Source organism: Triticum dicoccoides, chromosome 2B, assembly GCF_002162155.2.
Source record: "Triticum dicoccoides isolate Atlit2015 ecotype Zavitan chromosome 2B, WEW_v2.0, whole genome shotgun sequence".
Taxonomy (NCBI): Eukaryota; Viridiplantae; Streptophyta; class Magnoliopsida; order Poales; family Poaceae; genus Triticum; species Triticum dicoccoides.
This window is the reverse complement of record NC_041383.1, coordinates 47,533,239-47,555,671: the sequence shown is the minus strand read 5'-3', so window position 1 is coordinate 47,555,671 and position 22,433 is coordinate 47,533,239. Positions and strand designations below refer to the sequence as shown.

The 22,433-nt window shown below is 43.1% G+C and overlaps 4 protein-coding genes across 4 annotated transcripts; 1 reads left to right on the top strand and 3 right to left on the bottom strand.

Annotated features, from left to right (window-relative positions):
• Positions 1–1,701: 1,701 nt before the first annotated feature.
• LOC119367060 (protein FEZ-like) lies at positions 1,702–3,165 on the bottom strand. The gene is made up of 3 exons (XM_037632692.1): positions 2,869–3,165; positions 2,443–2,747; positions 1,702–2,351 (listed from the first exon to the last, which is right to left on the bottom strand). The coding sequence occupies exons 1-3, from the start codon at positions 3,044–3,046 to the stop codon at positions 1,776–1,778; spliced, it is 1,059 nt and encodes a 352-aa protein (XP_037488589.1). The 5' UTR covers positions 3,047–3,165; the 3' UTR covers positions 1,702–1,775.
• Positions 3,166–5,610: 2,445 nt separating this feature from the next.
• LOC119367059 (putative NAC domain-containing protein 94) lies at positions 5,611–7,409 on the bottom strand. Its single transcript, XM_037632690.1, has 3 exons — positions 6,990–7,409; positions 6,366–6,670; positions 5,611–6,273 (listed from the first exon to the last, which is right to left on the bottom strand). Exons 1-3 carry the CDS (start codon positions 7,165–7,167, stop codon positions 5,611–5,613), a joined length of 1,146 nt encoding a protein of 381 aa, XP_037488587.1. The 5' UTR covers positions 7,168–7,409.
• A 2,554-nt stretch (positions 7,410–9,963) lies between these two features.
• Positions 9,964–11,524, bottom strand: LOC119367058 (putative NAC domain-containing protein 94). The gene is made up of 3 exons (XM_037632689.1): positions 11,347–11,524; positions 10,745–11,052; positions 9,964–10,641 (listed from the first exon to the last, which is right to left on the bottom strand). Exons 1-3 carry the CDS (start codon positions 11,522–11,524, stop codon positions 9,964–9,966), a joined length of 1,164 nt encoding a protein of 387 aa, XP_037488586.1.
• Positions 11,525–17,592: 6,068 nt separating this feature from the next.
• Positions 17,593–18,679, top strand: LOC119362050 (proline-rich protein 2-like). Its single transcript, XM_037627221.1, has 2 exons — positions 17,593–17,811; positions 17,925–18,679. Exons 1-2 carry the CDS (start codon positions 17,670–17,672, stop codon positions 18,413–18,415), a joined length of 633 nt encoding a protein of 210 aa, XP_037483118.1. The 5' UTR covers positions 17,593–17,669; the 3' UTR covers positions 18,416–18,679.
• The last annotated feature ends 3,754 nt before the right edge of the window (positions 18,680–22,433 follow it).

Below are 22,433 nucleotides of genomic sequence, written 5' to 3'. Positions count from 1 at the left end.
ACTTATGTTGGATGCCCGATGCCAGGATGAGTGTGGTGTGCAGTGTTCTGCAAGTGTTGATGAGTCAAGAATAGCTCATGGAACTTGGTAATTGACAGGTCTACTTTGTGATATACTAGCTTTTTATTGGCTATGGTTTGTAATAAACAAGTGCAAGTGCAGATGTGCAACCAACATTCACCAAGTGCATCTTTAGAGTCTTGACTAGAATTAGTTTTCCCTTCATTGGCTCTTACCACCATCCGCAAACATCTTCTCAATTTAATCTGCAGCATTACTTTAAATGCTTGTTCCAGTCATGTACAGTATATTTGAAATTTTTGTGTGATTTCACTCTTCATTTGCGCGTCCTGTAACTTCCTCAGTGAAATTGTTAAGCTACAGCCCTTGAAATATTATTGCCAAAGATTATTTGCTGCTTGAGATATAATTTCTTCTAATTGACTGTCATGACAAGAAGGTTCACATGCTGTATGGTCCTCTGTAGATTAATGCTTGAAATTTAAGAGGCCAGCTTATGATGAGTGCAGATCATTACTTCACTTGTTGCCCAGTATCATCTCCGCTTTTAGATATCCAAAAAGTTACGTTCTGATGTCTCTCGCAAGCTTAGTGCACAGTTTCACGTTATGACTGCATGATGTTGTTTTTGCTAGCCATCTGTCACCAATTTTATCTTCTTTTGTTTCTTTGAAGTATGCATGCATCTTTGCTTCCACAAGCTTGAAATTCCTTATTGTCTGTTTAAACTAGGCACACAGTCGTTCGTAGCCCACTGCCATTGCTTCACTCCAAATCATGAACTCTGAATTTACCTGAATCCTAGAAAGAAGCTTGATGCAGGTAGTAAAATATACTTTCATCTATCACCTGTGTGCACATACACTTCATTTGGTTGCATTAGGAGGAAATTGTACTGCAAGATGAATGAGATAATTTGGTCGTTGTAAGCAATTGGTATGATCTGTGGCATTGTAATTGCTGTTACTGATACCACTCATTTCTCTGATTGTAATGTTAATATTTCCACTTGAGGTTCATACTGCAAGTTCTCATTTTCAGATTCCTCACCTCAAGTGTACTGAGTACAAGAGGTCCAGGTTTGTTAGGAACTGCAGGAGTGCTTATGGTGGATGGCTTTCTGGAACTGCTTTTAGACAGAGGTGAGCAAATAAAAGGTAGATATATGCCGCTGTGTGAAGTCCAATAATCTGTCATCTTGTACTCATAAGTTGCAACTATGGCTGTGCAGGATCATTCATGCTTTCTCGGCCAAAGAGCAGAAGATCGCGAAGAAGGTCCTGAAAATCCAGAAAACCAAAGACAAGACAGCCACAAAGCAGAGCTCCTCTGAAATTGACATTGCACTGCTGTTTTGTACACAATGAAAAGTGTTTCTGATGGTGGTGGTGTGAGGCTTAGTTGCCTCGAGTTAAATGTTTAGCAGGTGAGAGACAAACCTCTTGTGTTTAGAGCGTTCCAAATCGTTGTACCTTTCTATTGTCAGGATATTTGATCCATTGATTTGCCATATGTTCACTACTCTCCACTCAATGTACACCATCACTCACCTTAAAATAAAATGTATACATGATACACTCAATGTATGTATGTATATATCCTTCTCTGTTAGCATGTTAACAAGGGTATAGCTTACTAGTATATACAGTACATCTAATCCAAAACTGAACAAATGGCTGGTGCCCTTGCTAACAGAAATGCTAACAGGTGAAGGTGGTGCACACCTCCCACTCCGTGTAGGGCAGGCTAGGCATCTAGTGCTGTGAGATCTCAGCAGGGACTGTTGGGCTAAGAAAGGATTCCCAAGGTATGTTGCACTCCCAGTCATCCGAAGAGTCTGCTACTAAACCGAATGGGAAGTCGAGTCTCCCCGGAGCTTCCCACTCATTGTTCATGCTCCTGAATTTACCGCCATGCTTCGTTGTGGATGACTCTTGGTCCCTGCAGCTCATGCTGGCATTTACATCTGCAGAAGAACCAGTCACAAATCCAGCGTCCTGCTCAGGCTGCCCAAAGTGCGCATCGAAGAAGAGCGGTGGTGGCGCAGTGTGCAGCACGGGCTTGTGTGATGACGCCTGTGTTTGGAATGGCAAGATGGTGGGACCTTTGAGGACTTGCGGAGATGGACCACAGTTGAAACTTATGAACTGACTTGATGGTGCCACTGCTGCAACTTGCAATGAGCGGGTGGAGCTCTCCGAAGCAAAATGTGAAGCTTGCATCGGTTGCTCAGTTGCCCCAGGCAATGGAGCACCCCAAGCATGAGACAGTGCCCGTTGTGTCGCCATCGAACCGGTCTTCTTGAAAATTCTGCATATGGTCCAAGAGTCCTGTTTTTGGCAACAGAAAAAGCGCCTTCAGAATTCCACATAACATTGGAATTTAGCTCTGCAACTACATAATATGAATTGAAATGTGTACATTAAGCGGGATGTTCTTGTCGATCGGTCTCTTGGGAAGTGATGGATCGGTGAAAGAAGGAAGCCTGAACTCATGCATCATCCAGTCGGTTTTGATCCCTCTTGCGGCTCTGCCTTTGTAGAAGACAAGGGACTTCTTCAGGCCTACACACCTGGTGCCCTCGGAGGAGTAAATTGGCCTATCTGTTCCTGTGGCTTTCCAGAACCCAGCTGCTGTGACCCGGTTTGGCCTCGCGCTGTTGTGATATTTGCGGTCCCTTGGGCAGTAGAAGTACCACTCTGTCTCACTGCTGGTGCTCGCAAGCTCTGTTGTTGACAAGGAACACAGTCAAGTTGTTAGACTTTGCAGTAAGGTGAGTAACCCATCTATTCATGAGGAAAATAAGATGTAGTATAAACAAGGAGATGTAGATGCAAGCTTGCTTACTTGGGAGGTCCCATGGATCGAACTTGTAGATGTCCTGCTGCTTGATGAGCTCGATGGAGATGGGCTTCTGCTGGATCTTCTTCTTGAGGTAGAAACTAACCAGCTCTTCGTCGGTAGGATGGAACCGGAACCCAGGCAGGAGGATCTCATCTGATTTGACATCATCTCTGCCCTCCATATCTCTCACAAAGAAAACTTGCAAAGGCTAGTTGTCCTTGTACTGCTTGTGCAGTAAGCTAGTGAATGGCTTCTTGGGATGAAGCTGCTAAGGTGAAGACAATCACCAAGAGATGTGCACTGCAGATGTTGCGATGCAGTCTACTACGCATACACCATGTGTATTTATATACAAGGCTTGAGCTATCTGCAGCGGCTGGATGAGGTCTGAAGGAGTTTGGTCCTCCTTTAATAATTTGTTTTAGTTCCTTCTCTGTTTGAAAGCTGTCATGATTGATTTTAATGCTGGATTAGTATCTCAACAATGACAAGCTGAGTAGCATGAAGGGGTGCCAGTCCCTTTCAGGCAGCTGTCATGATTAGTTTAATGCTGGATTAGTATCTCAACAAAGACAAGCTGATTAGCATGAAGGGATGCCAATCATTTTCAGTTCACACTTAGAATATTCACGTGCGGCAGTCAAAACATTCTTAAAATGTGCAACACTTGCCTTCTAGATTTACTTTTGATTTTTTGTGTTTCATCTTTGGCCTCCCCAGATAAAAAACAAACATAATAATACATAGTAGGAGTACCCCAATTACGGCAGTAACTGAAACTCTTCAACTCTTCTTGAGGCTTCATGAAACGTCAATGAATATTTATACTCTTCTGATTTTGATGTCTGAAACCAAAATTCTCCGTTTCATGTGTTTTTTATGCAGTTTTCCTGACCAGTCTAGGCTTTGGGTGCATTTGTATGTAATTTGCATTTGATTAGGATAAGCTTCAATATGTGGGCGTGTGCGTGTGTGAGAGAGACGTACAGACTGATTACCTAGGGATAGTGATGGCCTTACCAGTGTACTTTCTTTGTTTGCATTTTTTTAGTAGTGATGGCCTTACCAGTGTGATCTTTTTGCACTTTTGTATAAACTAGCGTGAATGACTCTGCTAGCGAGTGTTGGAACAGAAGGTCCTTATTCCAAGCACAGTTTGTAGGCTAAATTTTACTCCCTCCGTTTGGAATTACTTGTCTCGGAAATGGATGTATCTAGAACTAAAATACATCTAGATACATCCATTTCTGTGACAAGTAATTCCGAACGGAGGGAGTAATCGCTTGAGTTGCCACGGTGGAAAGGTGCGCACTCCAGCTTTGCTCCAACAGCGAGTACATCAGTTTGGTTAATGGTGCACATGCTGGTCACGATTAATAGTGGCTCATGTCCAGCTCTGCTATTCGAATGTACAAAATATGCACACACATTCAAGCCCGTGAAGTCATCAACTCATCACACTATTTAATAATATATTGTTCATGAGTTAATTAGCCATCCTTGCATATGTCAGCACTTGTACAACTACTCAAGTACTCATTACCCGCTGTTAAATATATCCAGTATTTGATGTTTGCTCTGTAAGACGGCTTGTTTATTTTTTGTTGCTGCACTTCCTGCTACTGTACTGTAGATGTGCAACCAACACTCACCAAGTGCATGTTTATAGTCTTGATCTTAGATTTTTTTTCTTACCATCATCCCCAAATATCTTCTCAATTTAAACTGCAGCCTTACTCTAAATGCTTGTTCAGGTCATGTACAATATCTTTCCGATTTTTCTCACCCTTCATTTGTATTTTGTAACTTTCTCAGTGAAATTGTTAAGCTACAGCCCTTGAAGTACTATTACCTAAGCATTGTTTGCTGCTGCAGATATAAGTTCTCTGCGAATTGACTGTAATGACAGGAAGATTCACAGTTGTATGGTCCTACTTTATTGATGAATGCTTGGGATTTGAGAGGTCAGTTTACGATGAGTGCATCTCACTACTTCGACGTTGCCCAGTGTCATCTCCGCTTTTAGATATCCAAGAAGTTATGTTCCAGTGGCTCACAGGCTTAGTCCATGGTTTCACGTTATGACTGCATCACAAGCTTGAAATTCTTTATTGTCTTTAAACTAGGTGCACAGTCATTGGTAGCCTCATAGTGCCGAACTGAATCCTAAAAAGAATATTGATGCAGTTGATAAAATATGCTTTTTATAATAGTCAAGGCAAAGCTCTTTTGTTGAACTAACCTTCCTTTTTATTCCTGTCTATGACGTCTATTCTTTCCTAGAGCCTTGGAAGATCTCGATGAGTGATTCATCGTCATCTACCCAAGCCATGGGGAGCAAAATCAGTATTTCCTTCAAACTTCAGACATGTTAGAAAATGAAACACCATTTCCTACTTTATTATCAGAAAGAGTCATTTGGTGATACATTTCCCATCTTTTCAGTATCCTGCACGTTTTAGGGTTTGGCAGTCCATTGCAAGCTTGTGACTTGTACATATGTTCATTACTCTCCACTCAAAGTAGAGCATACCAACAGCACTCAGCTTAAAATGTACACACAATACGCCCAATGCATGCATATATCCATATCCTTCTCTCTATTAGCTCTGCTGTTAACAATGGTATAGCTTACTAGTATATATATTATGCATCTAACCCAAAACTGTACAAACAGTAGCTGGTGCCTTCACTAACAGAAATGCTAACATATGAAGGTGACTCTGTGTAGGGCAAGCTAAGTATCTAATACTGTGTGATCTCAGCAGGGACTGTTGGGCTAAGAAAGGATTCCCAAGGTATGTTGCACTCCCAGTCATCTGAAGAGTCTGCTCCTAAATCGAATGGGAAGTTGAGTCTCCCCGGAGCGTCCCACTCATTCTTCATGCGGAAAGTATCACCATGCTTCATTGTGGATGACTCTTGGTCCCTGCAGCTCATCTCGTCATCTATATCTTCAGAAGAAGCAGTCACAAATCCAGTGATCTGCTCAGGCTGCCCAAACTGCGCCTCGAAGAAGAGCGGTGGTGCAGTGTGCAGCATGGGCTTCTGTGATGGCGGCTGTGTTTGGAATGGCAAGATGATGGGGCCTTTCAGGACTTGTGGAGATGGACTGCAGTTGAAGCTTATGACCTTGCATGAAGAGCCACCCTCCTGTGTGCTGTTGGGTTTCTGAAACTGCTGTTGTCCTTGGAAGCCATATTTGCTGTCGAACTGACTTGATGGTGCCGCAGCTGCAACTTGCAATGAGTTGGAGCAGCTCTCTGAAGGAAAATGAGAAGCTTGCATGGCGGAGAAGAGATCTTGCTTAGTTGCCCCAGGCAATGGAGGCTCCCAAGTGTGAGTCAGCGCCCGTTGCGCCGCCATCGAGCTGGTCTTCTTGAAGATCCTACATATGGTCCAAGAGTCCTGTTTTCGGCAACAGAAAAAGTGGCCTTCAGAATTCCACATAACATTGGAATTTAGCTCTGTAACTACAGGATATGAATTGAAATGCGTACGTTGAGTGGGATGGTCTTGTCGATTGGTCTCTTGGGAAGTGATGGATCAGCAAGCGAAGGAAGCCTGAACTCATGCATCATCCAGTCGGTTTTGATTCCTCTTGCTGCTCTGCCTTTGTAGAAGACAAGTGACTTCTTCAGGCCTACACACCTTGTGCCCTTGGAGGAGTAAATCGGCCTATCTGTTCCTGTGGCCTTCCAGAACCCAGCTGCTGTAACTCGGTTTGGCCTCGCGCTGTTTCGATATTTCCGGTCCCTTGGGCAGTAGAAGTACCACTCTGTCTCACCGCCGGTGTTCGCAAGCTCTGTCGTTGAGAAGGAACAGTCAAGTTGTTAGACTTTGCAGTAAGGTGAGTAACCCATCTATAGATTAGCTTGCCATGCGAAGATAATTAATACTACTGATGATTTCTTTCAACCGAAACTCCACTAGAGGGATGAGCAGAAGAATGTTCTGGTTTTCCTACTTGACTAGAGATCAATGAAACCAACTTGTGTTGAATCGGCATCCTAATTCCTAACCTCTCCTTGGAAGATACAAAGCTTTGAAAACCCAAAAGTAGTCAATTGCATCCTAATCTAGCTATTCATGAGAAAAAAGATGTAGATGCAAGCTTTGCTTACTTGGGAGGTCCCATGGATCAAACTTGTAGATGTCCAGCTGCCTGATGAGTTCGATGGAGATGGGCTTCTGCTGGATCTTCTTCTTGAGGTAGAAACTCACCAGCTCTTCATCTGTAGGATGGAACCGGAACCCGGGCATGAGGATCTCATCTGATTTGACATCATCTGTGCCCTCCATATCTCTCACAAAAGTATGAGTACTTCTGCAACTGGCCACAAACTTGCAAAGGCTAGCTGTCCTTGTTGTACTGCTTGTGCAGTGAGCTGGTGAATGGTTTCTTGGGATGAAGCTTGCTAAGGTGAAGACAATCACCAAGAGATGTGCACTACAGATGTTGCGATGCAGTCTACTACGGACAGACCACGTGTATTTATATACGAGGCTTGCGCTACCTGGAGCGGCTGGATGAGGTCCACAGGCCACAGGTCCGAAGGATTTTGGTCTTCCTTTAATAATTCGTTTTAGTTCCTTCTCTCTTTGAAACCTGCCATGAGTAGTGTAGGGTCGATTACACTTTCAATTAGTTTAAGAAGCCGAGTAGCATCAAGGGATGCCAGTCACATCCAGGCAGCCGTCACGATTAATTTAATGCTGGATTAGTATCTCAACAAAGACAAGCTGAGTAGCATGAAGGGATGCAAGTCACTTTCAGTTCACACTTATAATATTCATGTATGGCAGTCAAAACGTTCTTAAACTGTACTACACTTGCCTTCTAGATTTGATTTTGATCTTTTTTTTTTGGTATCCAGTATTTGATAGTACCCCAGTATGCTCAGTAACCAGAACTATGGAACTCTTCTGGAGCACCTTTGGCTTAAAAAAACGTCAATAAATATTTATATTCATTTAATTATATGAAACCGAATTTCTCTGTTTTCTGTTTCACGTGACTATGTGATTTTACTTGATTGATCTAGGCTTTGGGGGCATTCATATGTTATTTGTACTCCCTCCGTTCCTAAATATAGATCTCTTTAGAGATTCTATATGGACCACATACGGATGTATACGGACGTATTTTGGAGTGTAGATTCACTCATTTTGCTTCGTATGTGGTCCAGATTAGAATCTCTAAAAAGACTTATATTTAGGAACGGAGGGAGTATTTGATTAGGATAAGCTTCAATGTGTGTGCGCCGTGCGTGTGTTAGAGAGTGAGGCGTACGGGGTTGATTACCCAGAGATAGTGATGGCCTTGCCAGTGTAATTTCCTTTTTTACATTTTTTTAGTGATGCCGTTACCAGTGTGACCTTTTGCACTTTTGTATAAAGTAACGTGTGTGACTCTGCTAGTGAGTGTTGAAACAGAAGATCCTAATTCTAAGCACAGTTTTGTAGGCTAAATTTTAATCACTTGAGTTGCCGTGGAGGAAAGGCGCACGGCCTAGCTTTGCCCAACGGTGAGTACATCAGCTTGGTTAACCGTGCACATGCTGGTCACGATTGATGTAGCAGTGGCTCATGTCCAGCTCTGCTGCAGTGCTGCTCGAATGTACTAGTACAAAATATTCTCAAATTCAAGCCCGTACAGTCATCATACAGTACTATTTAATAATATTTGTTCATGAGTTGACTAGTCATACATATCTCAGCACTTGTACAGCTACTGAAGTACTCATTACCCGCTGTGCTTTGTAACTTGTAAGACAGCTTATCGTTGCTGCTCCTGCTACTTCTGTCGGATGCCTGCTGCCAGGATGATTGTGGATTTGCGGTGCACCGTGTTCTGCAAATCCACTTCAGCTTTTTTATTTGCTATGGTTGTAATAAACATATGCAAGTGCAGATGTGCAACCAACATTCACCAAGTTCATGTTTAGAGTCTTGATTTAGAATTAACTTTCTTACCACCATCCCCAGATATCTTCTCAATTTAAACTACAGCCTTTGCACTAAATGCCTGTTCAGGTCATGTACAGTATCTTCGAAAAATTTCTAACCCTTCATTTGTGTGTTTTGTAACTTACTCAGTGAAATTGTTAAACAAGTACAGCCCTTGAAGCATTATTACCAAAGCATTTTTCGCTGCTGCAGATATATAAGTTCTTGCGAATTGACTGTAATGACAAGAAGATTCACAGATGTATGGTCCTACTTTGTTGATGAATTATTGGAATTTGAGAGGTCAACTTATGATGAGTGCATATCACTACTTCGCTGTTTCCAAGTATCGTCTCCGCTTTTAGGTATCCAAGAAGTTAAGTTCCAGTGTCTCGCAGGCTTAGTCCATGGTTTCACGTTATGACTGCATCATGTTCTTTTTGCTAACCATTTGTCGCCAATTTTGTCTTCTTTTGTTTCTTAAAAGTATGTACGCATCTTTGCTTCCACAAGCTTAAAATTCTTTGTTGTCTTTAAACTAGATGCATGGTTGTTGGTAGGGTAGCCCCATAGTGCCAACCTGAATCCTAAAAAAAATCTTGATGCAGGTGGTAAAATATGCTTTCCATAATTGTCAAGGCAAAGCAAGGCCATGAGGATTCATTTTCAAAAGCACTTGTTTTGTTGAACTAACTCAGCCTTTTATTCCTGTCTATGATGTCTATTGTTTCCTAGAGCCCTGGAAGATCTCAGTCAGTCATCATCACCTACTGAAGCCAAATCAGTATTTTTTAGGAACTTTAGACATGTTAGAAAATGGAAGACCTTTTCCTACTCTATTATCATAAGGAACCACCATTTGGCGATACATTTTCCATCTTTTCAGTATCTTGCAAGTTTCAGGGTTTTTTCAATCCATTGCAAGTTTGTGACTCGTACATATGTTCATTACTCTCCACTAAAAGTACAGCGTCACAACAGCACTCAGCTTAAAATGTATACACAATATATCCTTCTTTTTGTTAGCTCTACTGTTAACAAGGGTATAGCTTACTAGTATGCACAATACATCTAATCCAAAACTGAACAAACAACAGCTGGCGCTTTTGCTAACAGAAATGCTAACTCTGTGCAGGGCAAGCTAGGTATCTAGTACTGTGTGATCTCAGCAGGGACTGTTGGGCTAAGAAAGGATTCCCAAGGTATGTTGCACTCCCAGTCATCTGAAGAGCCTGCTCCTAAATCGAATGGGAAGTTGAGTCTCCCCAGACCTACATCCTCCCGCTCACTGTTCATGCTGAAAGTATTGCCATGCTTCGTTGTGGCTGACTCTTGGTCCCTGCAGCTCATGTCGGCATTTACATCTGCAGAAGAACCAGTCGCAAAGCCAGTAATCTGCTCAGGCTGCCCAGACTGCGTGTCGAAGAAGAGCGGTGGCGCAACGTGCACAGGCTTCTGTGATGGCGGCTGTGTTTGGAATGGCAAGACGATGGGGCCTTTCAGGACTTGCAGAGATGGACCACAGTTGAAGCTTATGACCTTGCATGATGAGCCATCCTCCCGTGTGTTGCTGGGTTTCAGAAACTGCTGGTGCTGTCCCTGAAAGCCATAATTGCCGTTGAACTGATTTGATGGTAGCGCAGCAGCAACTTGCAATGAGCTGGAGGAGCTCTCTGAAGCAAAATGTAAAGCTTGCACCGGTTGCAGGGCGGAGAAGAGATCTTGCTCAGTTGCCCCAGGCAATGGAGCCCCCCAAGTGTGAGATAGCGCCCGTTGCGCCGCCATCGAACTTGTCTTCTTGAAGATCCTACATATGGTCCAAGAGTCCTGTTTTCGGCAATAGAAAAGGTGGCCTGTCAGAATTTGACATGACGTTGGAATTTAGCTCTGCAACTATATATACTAATATGAATTGAAATGCGTTGCGTACATTGAGCGGGATGTTCTTGTCGATCGGCCTACTCTTGGGAAGTGACGTATCGGCGAGTGAAGGGAGCCTGAACTCGTGCATCATCCAGTCGGTTTTGATCCCTCTTGCTGCTCTGCCTTTGTAGAAGACAAGGGACTTCTTCAGGCCTACGCACCTGGTGTCCTCGGAGGAGTAAATTGGCCTATCTGTTCCCGTGGCTTTCCAGAACCCAGCTGCTGTGACCCGGTTTGGCCTCGCACTGTTGCGATATTTGCGGTCCCTTGGGCAGTAGAAGTACCACTCCGTCTCACCGCCGGTGCTCGCAAGCTCTGTTGTTGAGAAGGAACAGTCAAGTTGTTAGACTTTGCAGTAAGGTGAGTAACCCATCTATTCTAGATTAGCTTGTCATGGGAAGATGATTAATACTACTGCTGATTTCTTTCAACTGAAACTCCACTCAACGGATGAAACCAACTTGACTAATGATCAAGGAAACCAACTTGTGTTGAATCAGCCTCCATACAAAAGCTTTGAAAACCCAAAAGTAGCCTATTGAATCCCAATCTAGCTATTCATGAGAAATAAAAAAAATGTAGTATAAACAAGGATGCAAGCTTAATTACTTGGGAGGTCCCATGGATCAAACTTGTAGATGTCCAGCTGCCTGATGAGCTCAATAGAGATGGGCTTCTGCTGGATCTTCTTCTTGAGGTAGAAACTAACCAGCTCTTCATCGGTAGGATGGAACCGGAACCCAGGCATGAGGATCTCATCTGATTTGACATCATCTCTGCTCTCCATATCTCACAAAGGTACGAGTTCTTCAACTTGCACAAACTTGCAAAAGCTAGCTGTCCTTTATGCAATAAGCTAGTGAATGGCTTCTTGGGATGAAGCTGCTGAGGTGAAGACAATCTCCGGGAGATGTGCACTACAGATACTGCGATGCAATCTACTTCGTACACACCATGTGTATTTATATATGTATGTATGAGGCTCGAGCTACAGGTCTGAGCGACTGGATGAGGCCCACAGGCTACAGGTCTGAACTGAAGGATTTTGTTCTTCCTTTAATAATTCGTTTTAGTTCATTCTCTGCTTGAAAACTGCCATGATTAGTTTAACGCTGACAAGGGATACCAGTCACATACAGGCAGCCGTCACGATTAATTTAATGCTGGATTAGTATCTCAACAAAGACAAGCTGAGTAGCATGAAAGGATGCCAGTCACTTTCAGTTCACACTTAGAATATTCATGTATGGCAGTCAAAACGTTCTTAAACCGTACAACACCTGCTTTCTAGATTTAGTTTTCTTTTTTTCCCCCTTTTTTTCATTATTAATCTCCCCAGATAAACAAAATAAATAAAATCATAGTACTCCAATATACACCAGTAATCAAAACTATGCAACTCTTCTTGAGCACCTTTGGCTTGTCGATGAATATTTATATTCTTTTGATATCTGAAACTAAAATTCTCCTTTTCACTTGAGTTTTTATGCAGTTTTCCTGAGTTTCTATGCAGTTTTCCTGACTAGTCTAGGGCTCTAGGCTTTGGGCCATTAACATGCAATATGTATTTTATTAGGATAAGCGTCGATGTGTGCGTGCACGCGCGAGAGTCCTACGGGCTGATTGATTACCCAGAGATTGTGATGGCCTTACCAGTGTACTCCCTCTGTAAACTAATATAAGAGCGTTTAGATCACTATTTTAGTATTCTAAACGCTCTTATATTAGTTTACGGAGGGAGTAGTTTTCTTGCACTTTTCTATAAACTAGCGTGAGTGACTCTGCTAGTGGGTGTTGGAACAGAAGGTTGTTATTCTAAGCACAGATTTGTAGGCTAAATTTTAATCGCTTGAGCTGCCGCGGTGGAAAGGCGCGAGTCAGCTTGGTTAACCGCACCTCATGCATGCATGCTGGTCACAATTGTTTCTCTTGCCCTGTTCCACACTCCATCCATAAGGTCACTTGGCCTTAAATATTACTACTAGCTGCAAGCGTTTGAACATAGTTGAATAGATATGCTCAAGCTCCTCATGGCTGTGTTTGATGAGGACGGACATGAGGCAGATCAGGACGTGCACCAACTGGTCCACGGTCTGATGTATCATCCGTATTCTGTTGGTATGTTGCTGTTCTTAGCTTGTCACATTATATTATGTTATTTCTTCCCTTTGCTGGAATGTGACCTGGGTTTGTCCGACTTCTGTGTTCGCCGGGCACTATAAACCTTGTGAACCGATGGCATAACTACCCCCGCTGGTATAGTGCGAACCAATGCACTGACATGGTTAAACTCTGGGCGCACAGGGCTAGAAAAGAGGAACTTCTGTCTATTCACAAATGGATTGCGGGCTGGCCAAGCTAATCACCTTTTTCTTTTCGCTTTGTTTTTCTATTCTGCTCTTCTATGCCTGTTTTCACCCCGTTCCCTCCCCTTCTCTCCTGTTACATACCATGGTGTGCAAGAATTATTGCCCCAGTAAGCGTTCTGCTTTTTTTTTTAAAGGAAAATCTGCAGGTAGGTGTCTCCCCTCCCGTTTTCCTTCCAAAAAAACCTTGCCCGTAGTTGTGAGGATAATCCTAGTCAGATCTATTGTGGTGTAATCCCGGACATTATCAGGTAAAATCTGTGTACTGATGTTTCTATCTGAATAAAGTGTTGTTAGTCTAAAAAAAAGCTGCTATTAAGTTATTGTGCTTTTAATGTCAGTTCAATTCAATGACTAGCTGTAGGCAATAGATGAAATGATAGCAGACTGGAAAGCTTTGGTTGGGCCATATCCATTTTCTGAATCTTATAAGAACTGTGTTCTAATATATACGTATTTTTCTTCTTGACTCAGCTGGAGCAATCTTTACGTGAGAAGGTTCTTGTACGCCCTAATCCTAGTGATTTCTTAGACTACTCAAGGCAATTCCATTGTTTTTACTTTACGGGGTTTTGGAGAACTGGAATCACCCATGCTCAAGAAGCTCAGCTTCCAGAACAGCTGGCAAAGAAACCCGCACAGTTTTAAAGAAATACAGTTTCCACTGACGCTCAAGCAGTAGGTGTATGTGTATCCAATGATGCCAGGCAACTTCTTTCAGATCCTCGTCTGCTGAAAGAAATTCTACAGTAGCTTTTACTTTGCCCGGCGAAGAAACTAGCCATATTTCCGAAGTGTGCACAATTTGCCATGCAGAACTGGTTGAATGGGGGCTTCTGGGGAACTATCTAGAAAGTACAACTGTTGCTGGGAAGTGGGAAGCATGCCGCGTATGATGTTTTTAAGTTGACAGGGTGCATGGTTCCCAATTCTAAATGTTGTTTTTCTACCTGCAAATCGACTGGACTCTTATTTACATAGTTCACTTCAAAAACATGCCGAGGTTGCTTTAAATAATCACACTGTTTCCTCTTCAGCTCTTCTAACAGTACCCAATGGAGTTCATGAGATGGGATCTCGTGAAGTGAAGTCAACTCAGAAAGATTTAACTGTTTCAGGTCAAATATTGTGTCTGGAGCATATCCCTGGGAGTAATCTGGGACAAACAGAAACGGCAGTGGACAGCTTGTAAGCGTAAAGCTGAGGAAGAACTTGAGGTCCTTTTCTTATATGAATGCCATTTACTTCTTTACGATGTTTATATTTTGTTTATCAATGGATAGAGTTGACTTCTGTTACTTGTGCCTGTGCGTTCTTTTTTCTTGAAAACAGAACACTTCTTTTTCTCTGTTGAAGCCTCTCTTTTTACGTTTCGATTTTACTTGAACATAAAAGTCTTGTTCTAGTTCTAGATGTAGAAGTGCATGCTCTAGCCAATGCAACCAAAAGACCGATCTGATGGAAGAGGCTAGGCAACACATTATACGTCAACACTCCCCCTCACGTGTGGCTCTCTCTGGCCTAAACGTGGACCGAAAGTGGGCTGCAATTTAATTGCAGCCAGCCGGGTCTTGAACTCAAGACCTCTTGGCTCTGATACCATGTAGAAGTGCATGCTCTAGCCAATGCAACCAAAAGACCGATCTGATGAAAGAGGCTAGGCAACACATTATACATTAACACTAGACTTGTATGCTTTAGTTGTCTTTGTTAAATGAATTATGTGAAATTATTAAGAATGGATCATTACAATCAGTTAACCATGCTTATAGTTTTCAAGAGATGAAAAACATCATCACTTACTGCTGTGCTTATGAGTTGTCTGACAGATTTGAATATACTATTCAAAATGGACATGGAGTTATTGTACTGGGAAATGTACTGATGATTCCTGGAGATTTTGGTAATAAACCTTTTATTCAGAAAATCTGCCTGATTTATACTGAATTTGAAATTCACTTTGAACTTTTGGTTCTGGGCGTGTCCAAGCAAAACATGTGCTTTCAAAAGCTAACTGTACATGCTAAGGAGAACCTAAAGACAGTGGTCCTGCTTTAGGTTCGACAAACAGAAGCATGCCTGGAGAGGAAAAATAAAAAGACAGTGGCAACCTAAAGATATTGTTGTTCCTGCATTTACTTTTGCTCTGTTATGTCGTATGTGTGCTTTCTATAGGAGAACAGTATGCTACAACAGTTCTTATACCAGATTAATTTTTCATAACGTTATATTTAAATCTTTTCTGGCTAGCTCCCTTCTTTTTTACCATCTCATACTATAAGCGTTCTCTTGAATTTCCATGTTGCGTGCATCTCCATTTTTAGATATTAAATCTGATTTTTTTTTTTGAGAAAACAGCTGCCTGAGCTTCCTGCCACATTAGTTGGCTCTCCTGCTCCGATGCTAACTTCACAGAGGAAGCCCCTTAGGTACTTACTGTTTACTGCACTGTCTACTGAGTGCACTGCCTTGTTTGTTGTTATGTTTAAACAGTCCCATTGTGGTGACAGTGTGAAAGTTCAGTTTGATTGGTTTCGATGCTTACATGTATGCTAACTGTGCTCTGAGGAGAATGTTTTCACTCTTGAAGAGTCAGATCGTCGACCGCGGCGAATCCAAAACCTGCTGAAGGCACTTCATGAACCTAATAGGTTCGAATCATGGACATGTGTTTTGTTTTCTGTTCTGCAGAATGGCGGTGGCTCATTAAAGCACGAGCGTCGAAAAGCGTAGATCGTCCATTTGACATTCTTTTCCGTGGGAGAGACAGGAGGAGAGGAGCTGAGCTGTAGAGCTTGATAGCCCCTGGCCCCTGCATACCACTGCCACATACAGCAATGTGGATGTATGAGGCCTTGATGGCTGTAGATCTTGATAGATCTCGTCGTGTGGAAGAGATAAGAAGGAGGTGAAGTGGGGTGAGCTGTATGTCTTGATAGCCAAGGCCTACACTGCAGACACATGCAGCCAGCTTTTAATTCCACGTATACTTGAGAGTATGGACCTATGAGATCAAGCGAGGATTATTTGTCCCCAAACGTTCGTCCAGTGAGAAACATCCAGGCCTGGGGTCCATCTGATTTCCCTTATCCCGCGTGCAGGGCTAAACTGCCGCCCAATCCCGCATCATCCTTAACCCCTGTGTGGATTAAGTGGACCCTATAGTTATAGTTCAGGAGGTTAAGTAGTGGATTATTTTCCTTCTCTAGATTTAGTAGTGTATTACATTGAGGGGTCTGCATGTAAAGTAGCAATCAGTATATATGGTACTCCCTCATTTTGAGCCTAGATCACAATTTGACTCACAAAATATGAGTTATATGGCAGAAAAGTAAATGATTGAATTTGTTTTTGGAAAAAGTTTCCAATGCTATATTTTTATGGCTTTTAAGTCGCAATTTGTTACTAGTAAAATTTGTAGCCAAAATTAGGCTCAATATTTGAGAGGACCTTTACATTTTAGTAAGGTGGGTGTAGTAAACCCAATCAGTCTTGTTAAATCTCAGTCGACTAAGACTTGATTATGTCTTAGTCGATGCTATACTTGTGACATCTTACATTGAGATCAATGTAATTTTTTTCTTTTCAGTTATTTCTTTTTCTTTCTTACATGTTATGGGTTAAATCTCAGTCAAGTCAACTGAGATCTATCCACACCCAAACCCAATACTCACGCACTTGATAAAATTTTCGACATGTGGAAATAGCTATTTTTGGGGACTTTAGAAGAGACATGCTTACGCAAAGCCGAAGCCCAAATTTACGTTTACGGATCAACCGTTGGTTGGACGGTTGTACCCAAACTCATGGGAGATAATCTCAGATATGACAACATGCGTGCGTTTTTTACTATTATGGATTTTTTTTCCGGTGATGTTTTTCTTTTGCGAGTGATTTTTACGGTGATGTTCATGTAGATACCAACTTATATGTGGTGATTTCACCTACACCGAAGCTCCACTGCTCCAGTTAGTTTACAGTAGACGTTGCGCGAATGCGCACGCATGTGGTATATGCTTGTGTGGGTCGAGAAGAAACCGTGGATCGGTGGATCCATCCAACAGCAGTCCATTTGGAGCACCGTCCTTGCAGTTATGAACAACAAAGTACTACTCGCACTACTCCCCGAAACGGACATGCACTTTACAGCCATTCTGATGCCGATCCAACACCAGATGTACCACTGAGCACCAATAGGAGACCACTACTTCTAACTCACGCTGCATGCATGGATCGTTGTAGGCGCGCAAGAGTGCATGTGCATGCCGCGAGACACGGTGCCTGCGCCCGTGTGTGGTACTGTACCTACCAAGTCCATCACCGTATTAACTTCGCCATCTGAAATTTCGGCGAGTTAGCCGGCCTCTCGTTGTCACGCATCACTTCGCCGCCCACCACACCACCCTTCGAGCTTCGAGCATGCATGCAGCCAGATCATCGCCCGAGCTGGATCGATCAATGCGGAGGCCTATATAAGCCAAGCCTCGCCTGTTCCATTCATCCATCGAGCTGCTAGCTACTTACTTCACACAGGCAAGTAGTGGAGTTCGATTCAGGGGTTCAGGCATGGTGGCTCCGAGAGCACTCGTCCTCGCCGTCCTGCTGGCGCTCGCCTTCGCCAACGCCGAGGCAGCGTCGGTCGTCGTCGGCCTGGCCAAGTGCGCCGATTGCACCAGGAAGAACCTCAAGGCCGAGGAGGCCTTCAAGGGTAAGCGCTAGCTATGCAGCTCAAATTCGTACCATATATGTCAATGCACACAACCACACACCTATAGATGGAGACCAGCTCATGGTTGTCCTGCTGCCATGAACGCACCTCAGGTCTCCAGGTGGCGATCAAGTGCAAGAACGTCCACGGCGAGTACGAGAGCAAGGCGGTGGGCGGCCTCGACGGCACCGGTGCCTTCAGCGTTCCCCTGGCGGCCGACCTCCACGGCGCTGACTGCGTCGCTCAGCTCCACAGCGCCGCCTCCAACGAGCCGTGCTCCGGCCAGGAGCCATCCAAGATCGTGCCTGCTTCCGAGGGAACCACCTTCAGCATCGTCGCCGGCGACAGCATTGCCACGCGGTCTGCAGCGTCGCCAGAGTGCGCGTCCATGACCTTGTGCGGGCCGATCAAGAAGCACATCATCGAGCATTTCCACCACAAGCAGCCCGTGCCGCCCAAGCCGGAGCCCAAGCCCCAGCCCCATCCTGACTATCACCCCGTGCCCAAGCCGCAGCCCCACCCGGACTACCACCCCGTCCCTCCCACGCCCACCTACGGCGGCGGCGGCGGCGGCGGCGGCGGTGGATACCATGGACACCACTAGTGACTCCGATCTACCACCATCCGGCCTAGCAGTGAAATTTCATGGCTTGTTGCTGTCAGTGAGTGAGCGACGTTGCTATTTATGTCAGGGGTTAGCTTGATCTTCTATCATTCAGAATAAGAGTTGTGAGGGATAAGTATGTGTGTCAGGCAAATGTACGGGTGATGGTCAGTTTTTTTACAAGGTTTGTAATATCGGTGTGATTTTTTGTAATGGGAAGTCCCTATATATCTGAATGAACCAAGTACTCCCTCCGTTTAGGTGTGTAAGTCATCTTACGAAACCAAATAATCCCAAAACAGTTAGGCGCGGTGCATTAAATTCTACCTTGTTTCTTGTTTCTTGACATATCAACCAATAAAAAATGTGGGGTGTGCATGCTTTTAATGACTTGAGATTACCAAACACGACATGCAGTGGTTAGTTCATTGCATGCAATGCTATTAATTAGCAAATGAACATTAAGTTCTCTCGTTTTCTCCTCCTCCTTGATCACGGTGCACAACCTAAGATGACTTACTCATCTAGACGGAGGGAGTACACTCTTTTTTCCCGGCTATCACCAAATGGACGCCACCAAATGTCCGCGGACATCCGGCCGGGCCGACGTCATCCAATCATGTCCTTCAAATTTGCTACTAAGTACTTGTCCGACATTCTCTCTTTGTCAAATTTACTCTTCTTTTAATGAAGGTTTAAGAAAAGTCTGGAGCCATTAATCAGTCAGCAATTACATCGACCACACTTACAACAAGCAAGAAAATAAAATGGCAGATACACAGTGCTTACACATAGCTAACAGGTCACGACATAACCAGCGCTCTCATACTCCCTCCGTTTCTAAATATTTGTCTTTCTGAAGATTTCAAATGGACTACCACATACTGATGTATATAGACATATTTTAGTGTAGATTCACTCATTTTACTCCGTATGTAGTCATTTGTCAAAATCTCTAGAAAGACAAATATTTAGGAACGGAGGGAGTAGAAAAGAAACACCACTAGCATCGTTGAAGCAGTCATCCACCATTACACGCTAGATCAAGGGCGAGGCTCAACCGCACTTGGGGCGAGAACTTGGCCTCAATAACCACATAATTTTTTGCACTTTATCACAGTTGCTTTCCCTTTCGCTTGATGTCATCAAGATCCCAGGATATTGACCACTAAATGTAAAACATCTATTTTTGGTGTGAATAATATGCTGATTAGACGTCATAAAGACTTCTATACGAAGAGACGAGAATGTGGGAGGAAAACTAGCCGCGACCAGCTATCTAGAAGAGAAGACGACGCACAATATGAGCGCGACTGTTCATACCGCACGGCGCCACCTCCACCCGGTGGACAACTTCCACCCCGTGCAATGGGATCTCAGACGTGCCTAACAGAGATATCACAGACCATGAAATAGAAGTAGAAAACCTCATCCCCAGAAGGGATCCGAAGTGCGAATTAGTAGAAGGGCACCACCTCGCCAAAGCTTCGACCACCGAGGCCATGACATCAGTCATCATCATTAGCAATATCATCCACATACTCAAAATTGACTATCCCTCATTCATCTTGTTGTAATCCCAAACCCTAGTCTAGATTTACACGTGTGTTACATTAATAATTCATCTTCCATTGCCATGGACACCTCGACGATGTCTCATGCCTCTATGCCTGAGTAATTTACCAATTCTTGTGGATATGGGGAACCCTAGTATTTATATGATCCTAATGACAATAATATATGCAATCTTTGTTATATAATTGTGTTAATGTTCTTCATGATATTGTGCCAACATCGACTGCACAATATTTAGCCCATCAGGATTTGATGGATATTATATCTTTGTGATGAGGGGTTAGAGGTACAACAGTGATAGAAGCTATCTCTCTCCTTACCAAATCATTGGCAAGGAAACAACAAATACTCAAGTGTTTTAATCCGCATCCTCGGAGAGACCCTTAATCACCATCGTACTCTGCCGATATGCATTGGAGGGATGGTGATGACGTGCGTGATATAGAACAGCGGTAATATGCCAATAGCTTTTATTGGCTCTCCCCGCGCAATACATATATAACATGGATCAAGTATTTGAACCAAAGGTTGTGTTTCTACACAATTAAGTATAATAAATACATGTGGTACATACAGACTATATGAGAATGCCTTTTGGCCCTATTGGAGTTTTCATCATTATCATTACTCTCTTATTCTTAGTCATTGTTCGTGTGCACTTTAATTCTCGCTTTCACACATACACACACTCTTGCAATATTTCACCTTTCACACCGCTTTTGCTTGGGACGTAAAATAATTTGCAGGCAAATTCGGATAAACCTCTATAAGGGGCAAAAGACCATTTTCTCAGCTCTTGTGGGATCGATCAATACTCTTACTTCAAAAACAGCTACAACTAAACTCTATGCATTTACATGACATCACCTCGCCTGACGCGCTTTGTGTTTCGTGAACGAGCTGAACTATGACCTATGTCACATGTGTGTCACTCCTCTTGTCGTGCGTGACAGGATTCGAAACATTATGCACTAGTAGAAGGATTAAACCGAACATTTGTAGACTCTTCATCTCCGACTCTTTCATAGTGGACCGGTTTCGGTTGTTAGTCTATTAGAGATTGCTCCTCTATCCATAGATGGGGTTACATAGAAACGTGCATGAGAACATCCTTCAGTTCAAGATCTTTGCGCCCCTTACGTCTTTCCCATTCCACTTTTCCTCATGCACCATGACGTGGAACAATAGGACTTCGGAACCTTCTATTGTGATCATGTATGAGAGAGAGGAGATCAGGATTTTTAGGGAGAGCTCTACCGACATTGAGGCATACAACGAAGACTACTTCCCCGACGACGACTCCCCATCCCTCCACGCCATGTCCACCATTCGCGGTGCGCTGACTGCTAACGCTTCTTCATCTGCCACATCATACGTTATTTTCCCCCTCCATTAACGATTACTTCCGGTTCCTTACTATATTAGTATTTGATCTGGACATGCCATGTATACCATACCCATCAAATAGCATGTCTTTTTTGCTTAACAACTTCTCTTGTTCGAGCGAACCAACTTGTGGTTGGATGGTTATGAGAATAGTGGTATCCCCAGCCCATCAGAGTTCAAGTCCTAGACTTAACACGTGCTCGCATTTTTCTGAATTTATTTTAGGTCATCCGACTATGTGCGTTCAGTGGGACGAGACGTCCCGTCAACTACGATGGCGTCAAACTCAAGATGATGTGCCGGCTCAGTCTCTCAGGTGCTCATAGGGGTAGGGTGTGCATGTGTGCATATTTATATGAGCGAGTGTATGTGCGTATGTATTACCGCCTGCGTCTATAATGTGTTTAAAAAAACTTCTCTTGTTCGAATATCATGTTAACTATATTGATCATCTTATATCCATGTTTTCTTCGATTAAACATAATTAGAAACTGCTCATATGTAACATTCTAGTCCCTATGTAACTTGATGTAAGCCGTTTTTGCAGTTCACACACAAGCTCACTACTCACTTTGCAGCAATTCTGTGATGTCGATCCAACACCAGCTTACCACCAGCAAACATTACGTAGGTGTAGCATTTTTGGTACCACTCCCTTCGTTTTCTTTTAGTCTGTATATAAGATTTGATCAAAGTCAAACTTTATCAACTTTAACTAAGTTTATAGAAAAATATACCATGGCTCACAATATGAAATCAATATTGTTAGATGCATCATGAAATTAATTTTCATATCATATAGCTTTAATATTGTAGATGTTGATATTTTTTCAAATAAATTTGGTCAAACTTTACAAAGTTTGACTTTGGCCAGATCTTATATGCAGACTATAAAAAAACAGAGGAAATACTACTGTGAGAACTTACGCTGCATGCACGCACGCAAGCAAATGCATGTACAGGCGGCCGGTGCCCAGTAATGCTACACGTACAAATGAGTTACAAGGTTTTACAAAGAGGGTTAATTTGATTGGTCACTAAGTGAGGAGGCGGCCCA

Excerpts from the sequence above, each read along its gene's own strand:
- LOC119367058 (XM_037632689.1), bottom strand. The coding sequence starts at position 11,524 with ATGGAGAGCAGAGATGATGTCAAATCAGATGAGATCCTCATGCCTGGG. Across the intron at positions 11,053-11,346 it reads TGATCCATGGGACCTCCCAA|AGCTTGCGAGCACCGGCGGT; the intron begins GTAATTAAGCTT and ends TCTCAACAACAG. Across the intron at positions 10,642-10,744 it reads ACAAGAACATCCCGCTCAAT|GACTCTTGGACCATATGTAG; the intron begins GTACGCAACGCA and ends TGCCGAAAACAG.
- LOC119367060 (XM_037632692.1), bottom strand. The coding sequence starts at position 3,046 with ATGGAGGGCAGAGATGATGTCAAATCAGATGAGATCCTCCTGCCTGGG. Across the intron at positions 2,748-2,868 it reads CGATCCATGGGACCTCCCAA|AGCTTGCGAGCACCAGCAGT; the intron begins GTAAGCAAGCTT and ends TGTCAACAACAG. Across the intron at positions 2,352-2,442 it reads ACAAGAACATCCCGCTTAAT|GACTCTTGGACCATATGCAG; the intron begins GTACACATTTCA and ends TGCCAAAAACAG.
- LOC119362050 (XM_037627221.1), top strand. The coding sequence starts at position 17,670 with ATGGTGGCTCCGAGAGCACTCGTCCTCGCCGTCCTGCTGGCGCTCGCC. Across the intron at positions 17,812-17,924 it reads GGCCGAGGAGGCCTTCAAGG|GTCTCCAGGTGGCGATCAAG; the intron begins GTAAGCGCTAGC and ends AACGCACCTCAG.
- LOC119367059 (XM_037632690.1), bottom strand. The coding sequence starts at position 7,167 with ATGGAGGGCACAGATGATGTCAAATCAGATGAGATCCTCATGCCCGGG. Across the intron at positions 6,671-6,989 it reads TGATCCATGGGACCTCCCAA|AGCTTGCGAACACCGGCGGT; the intron begins GTAAGCAAAGCT and ends TCTCAACGACAG. Across the intron at positions 6,274-6,365 it reads ACAAGACCATCCCACTCAAC|GACTCTTGGACCATATGTAG; the intron begins GTACGCATTTCA and ends TGCCGAAAACAG.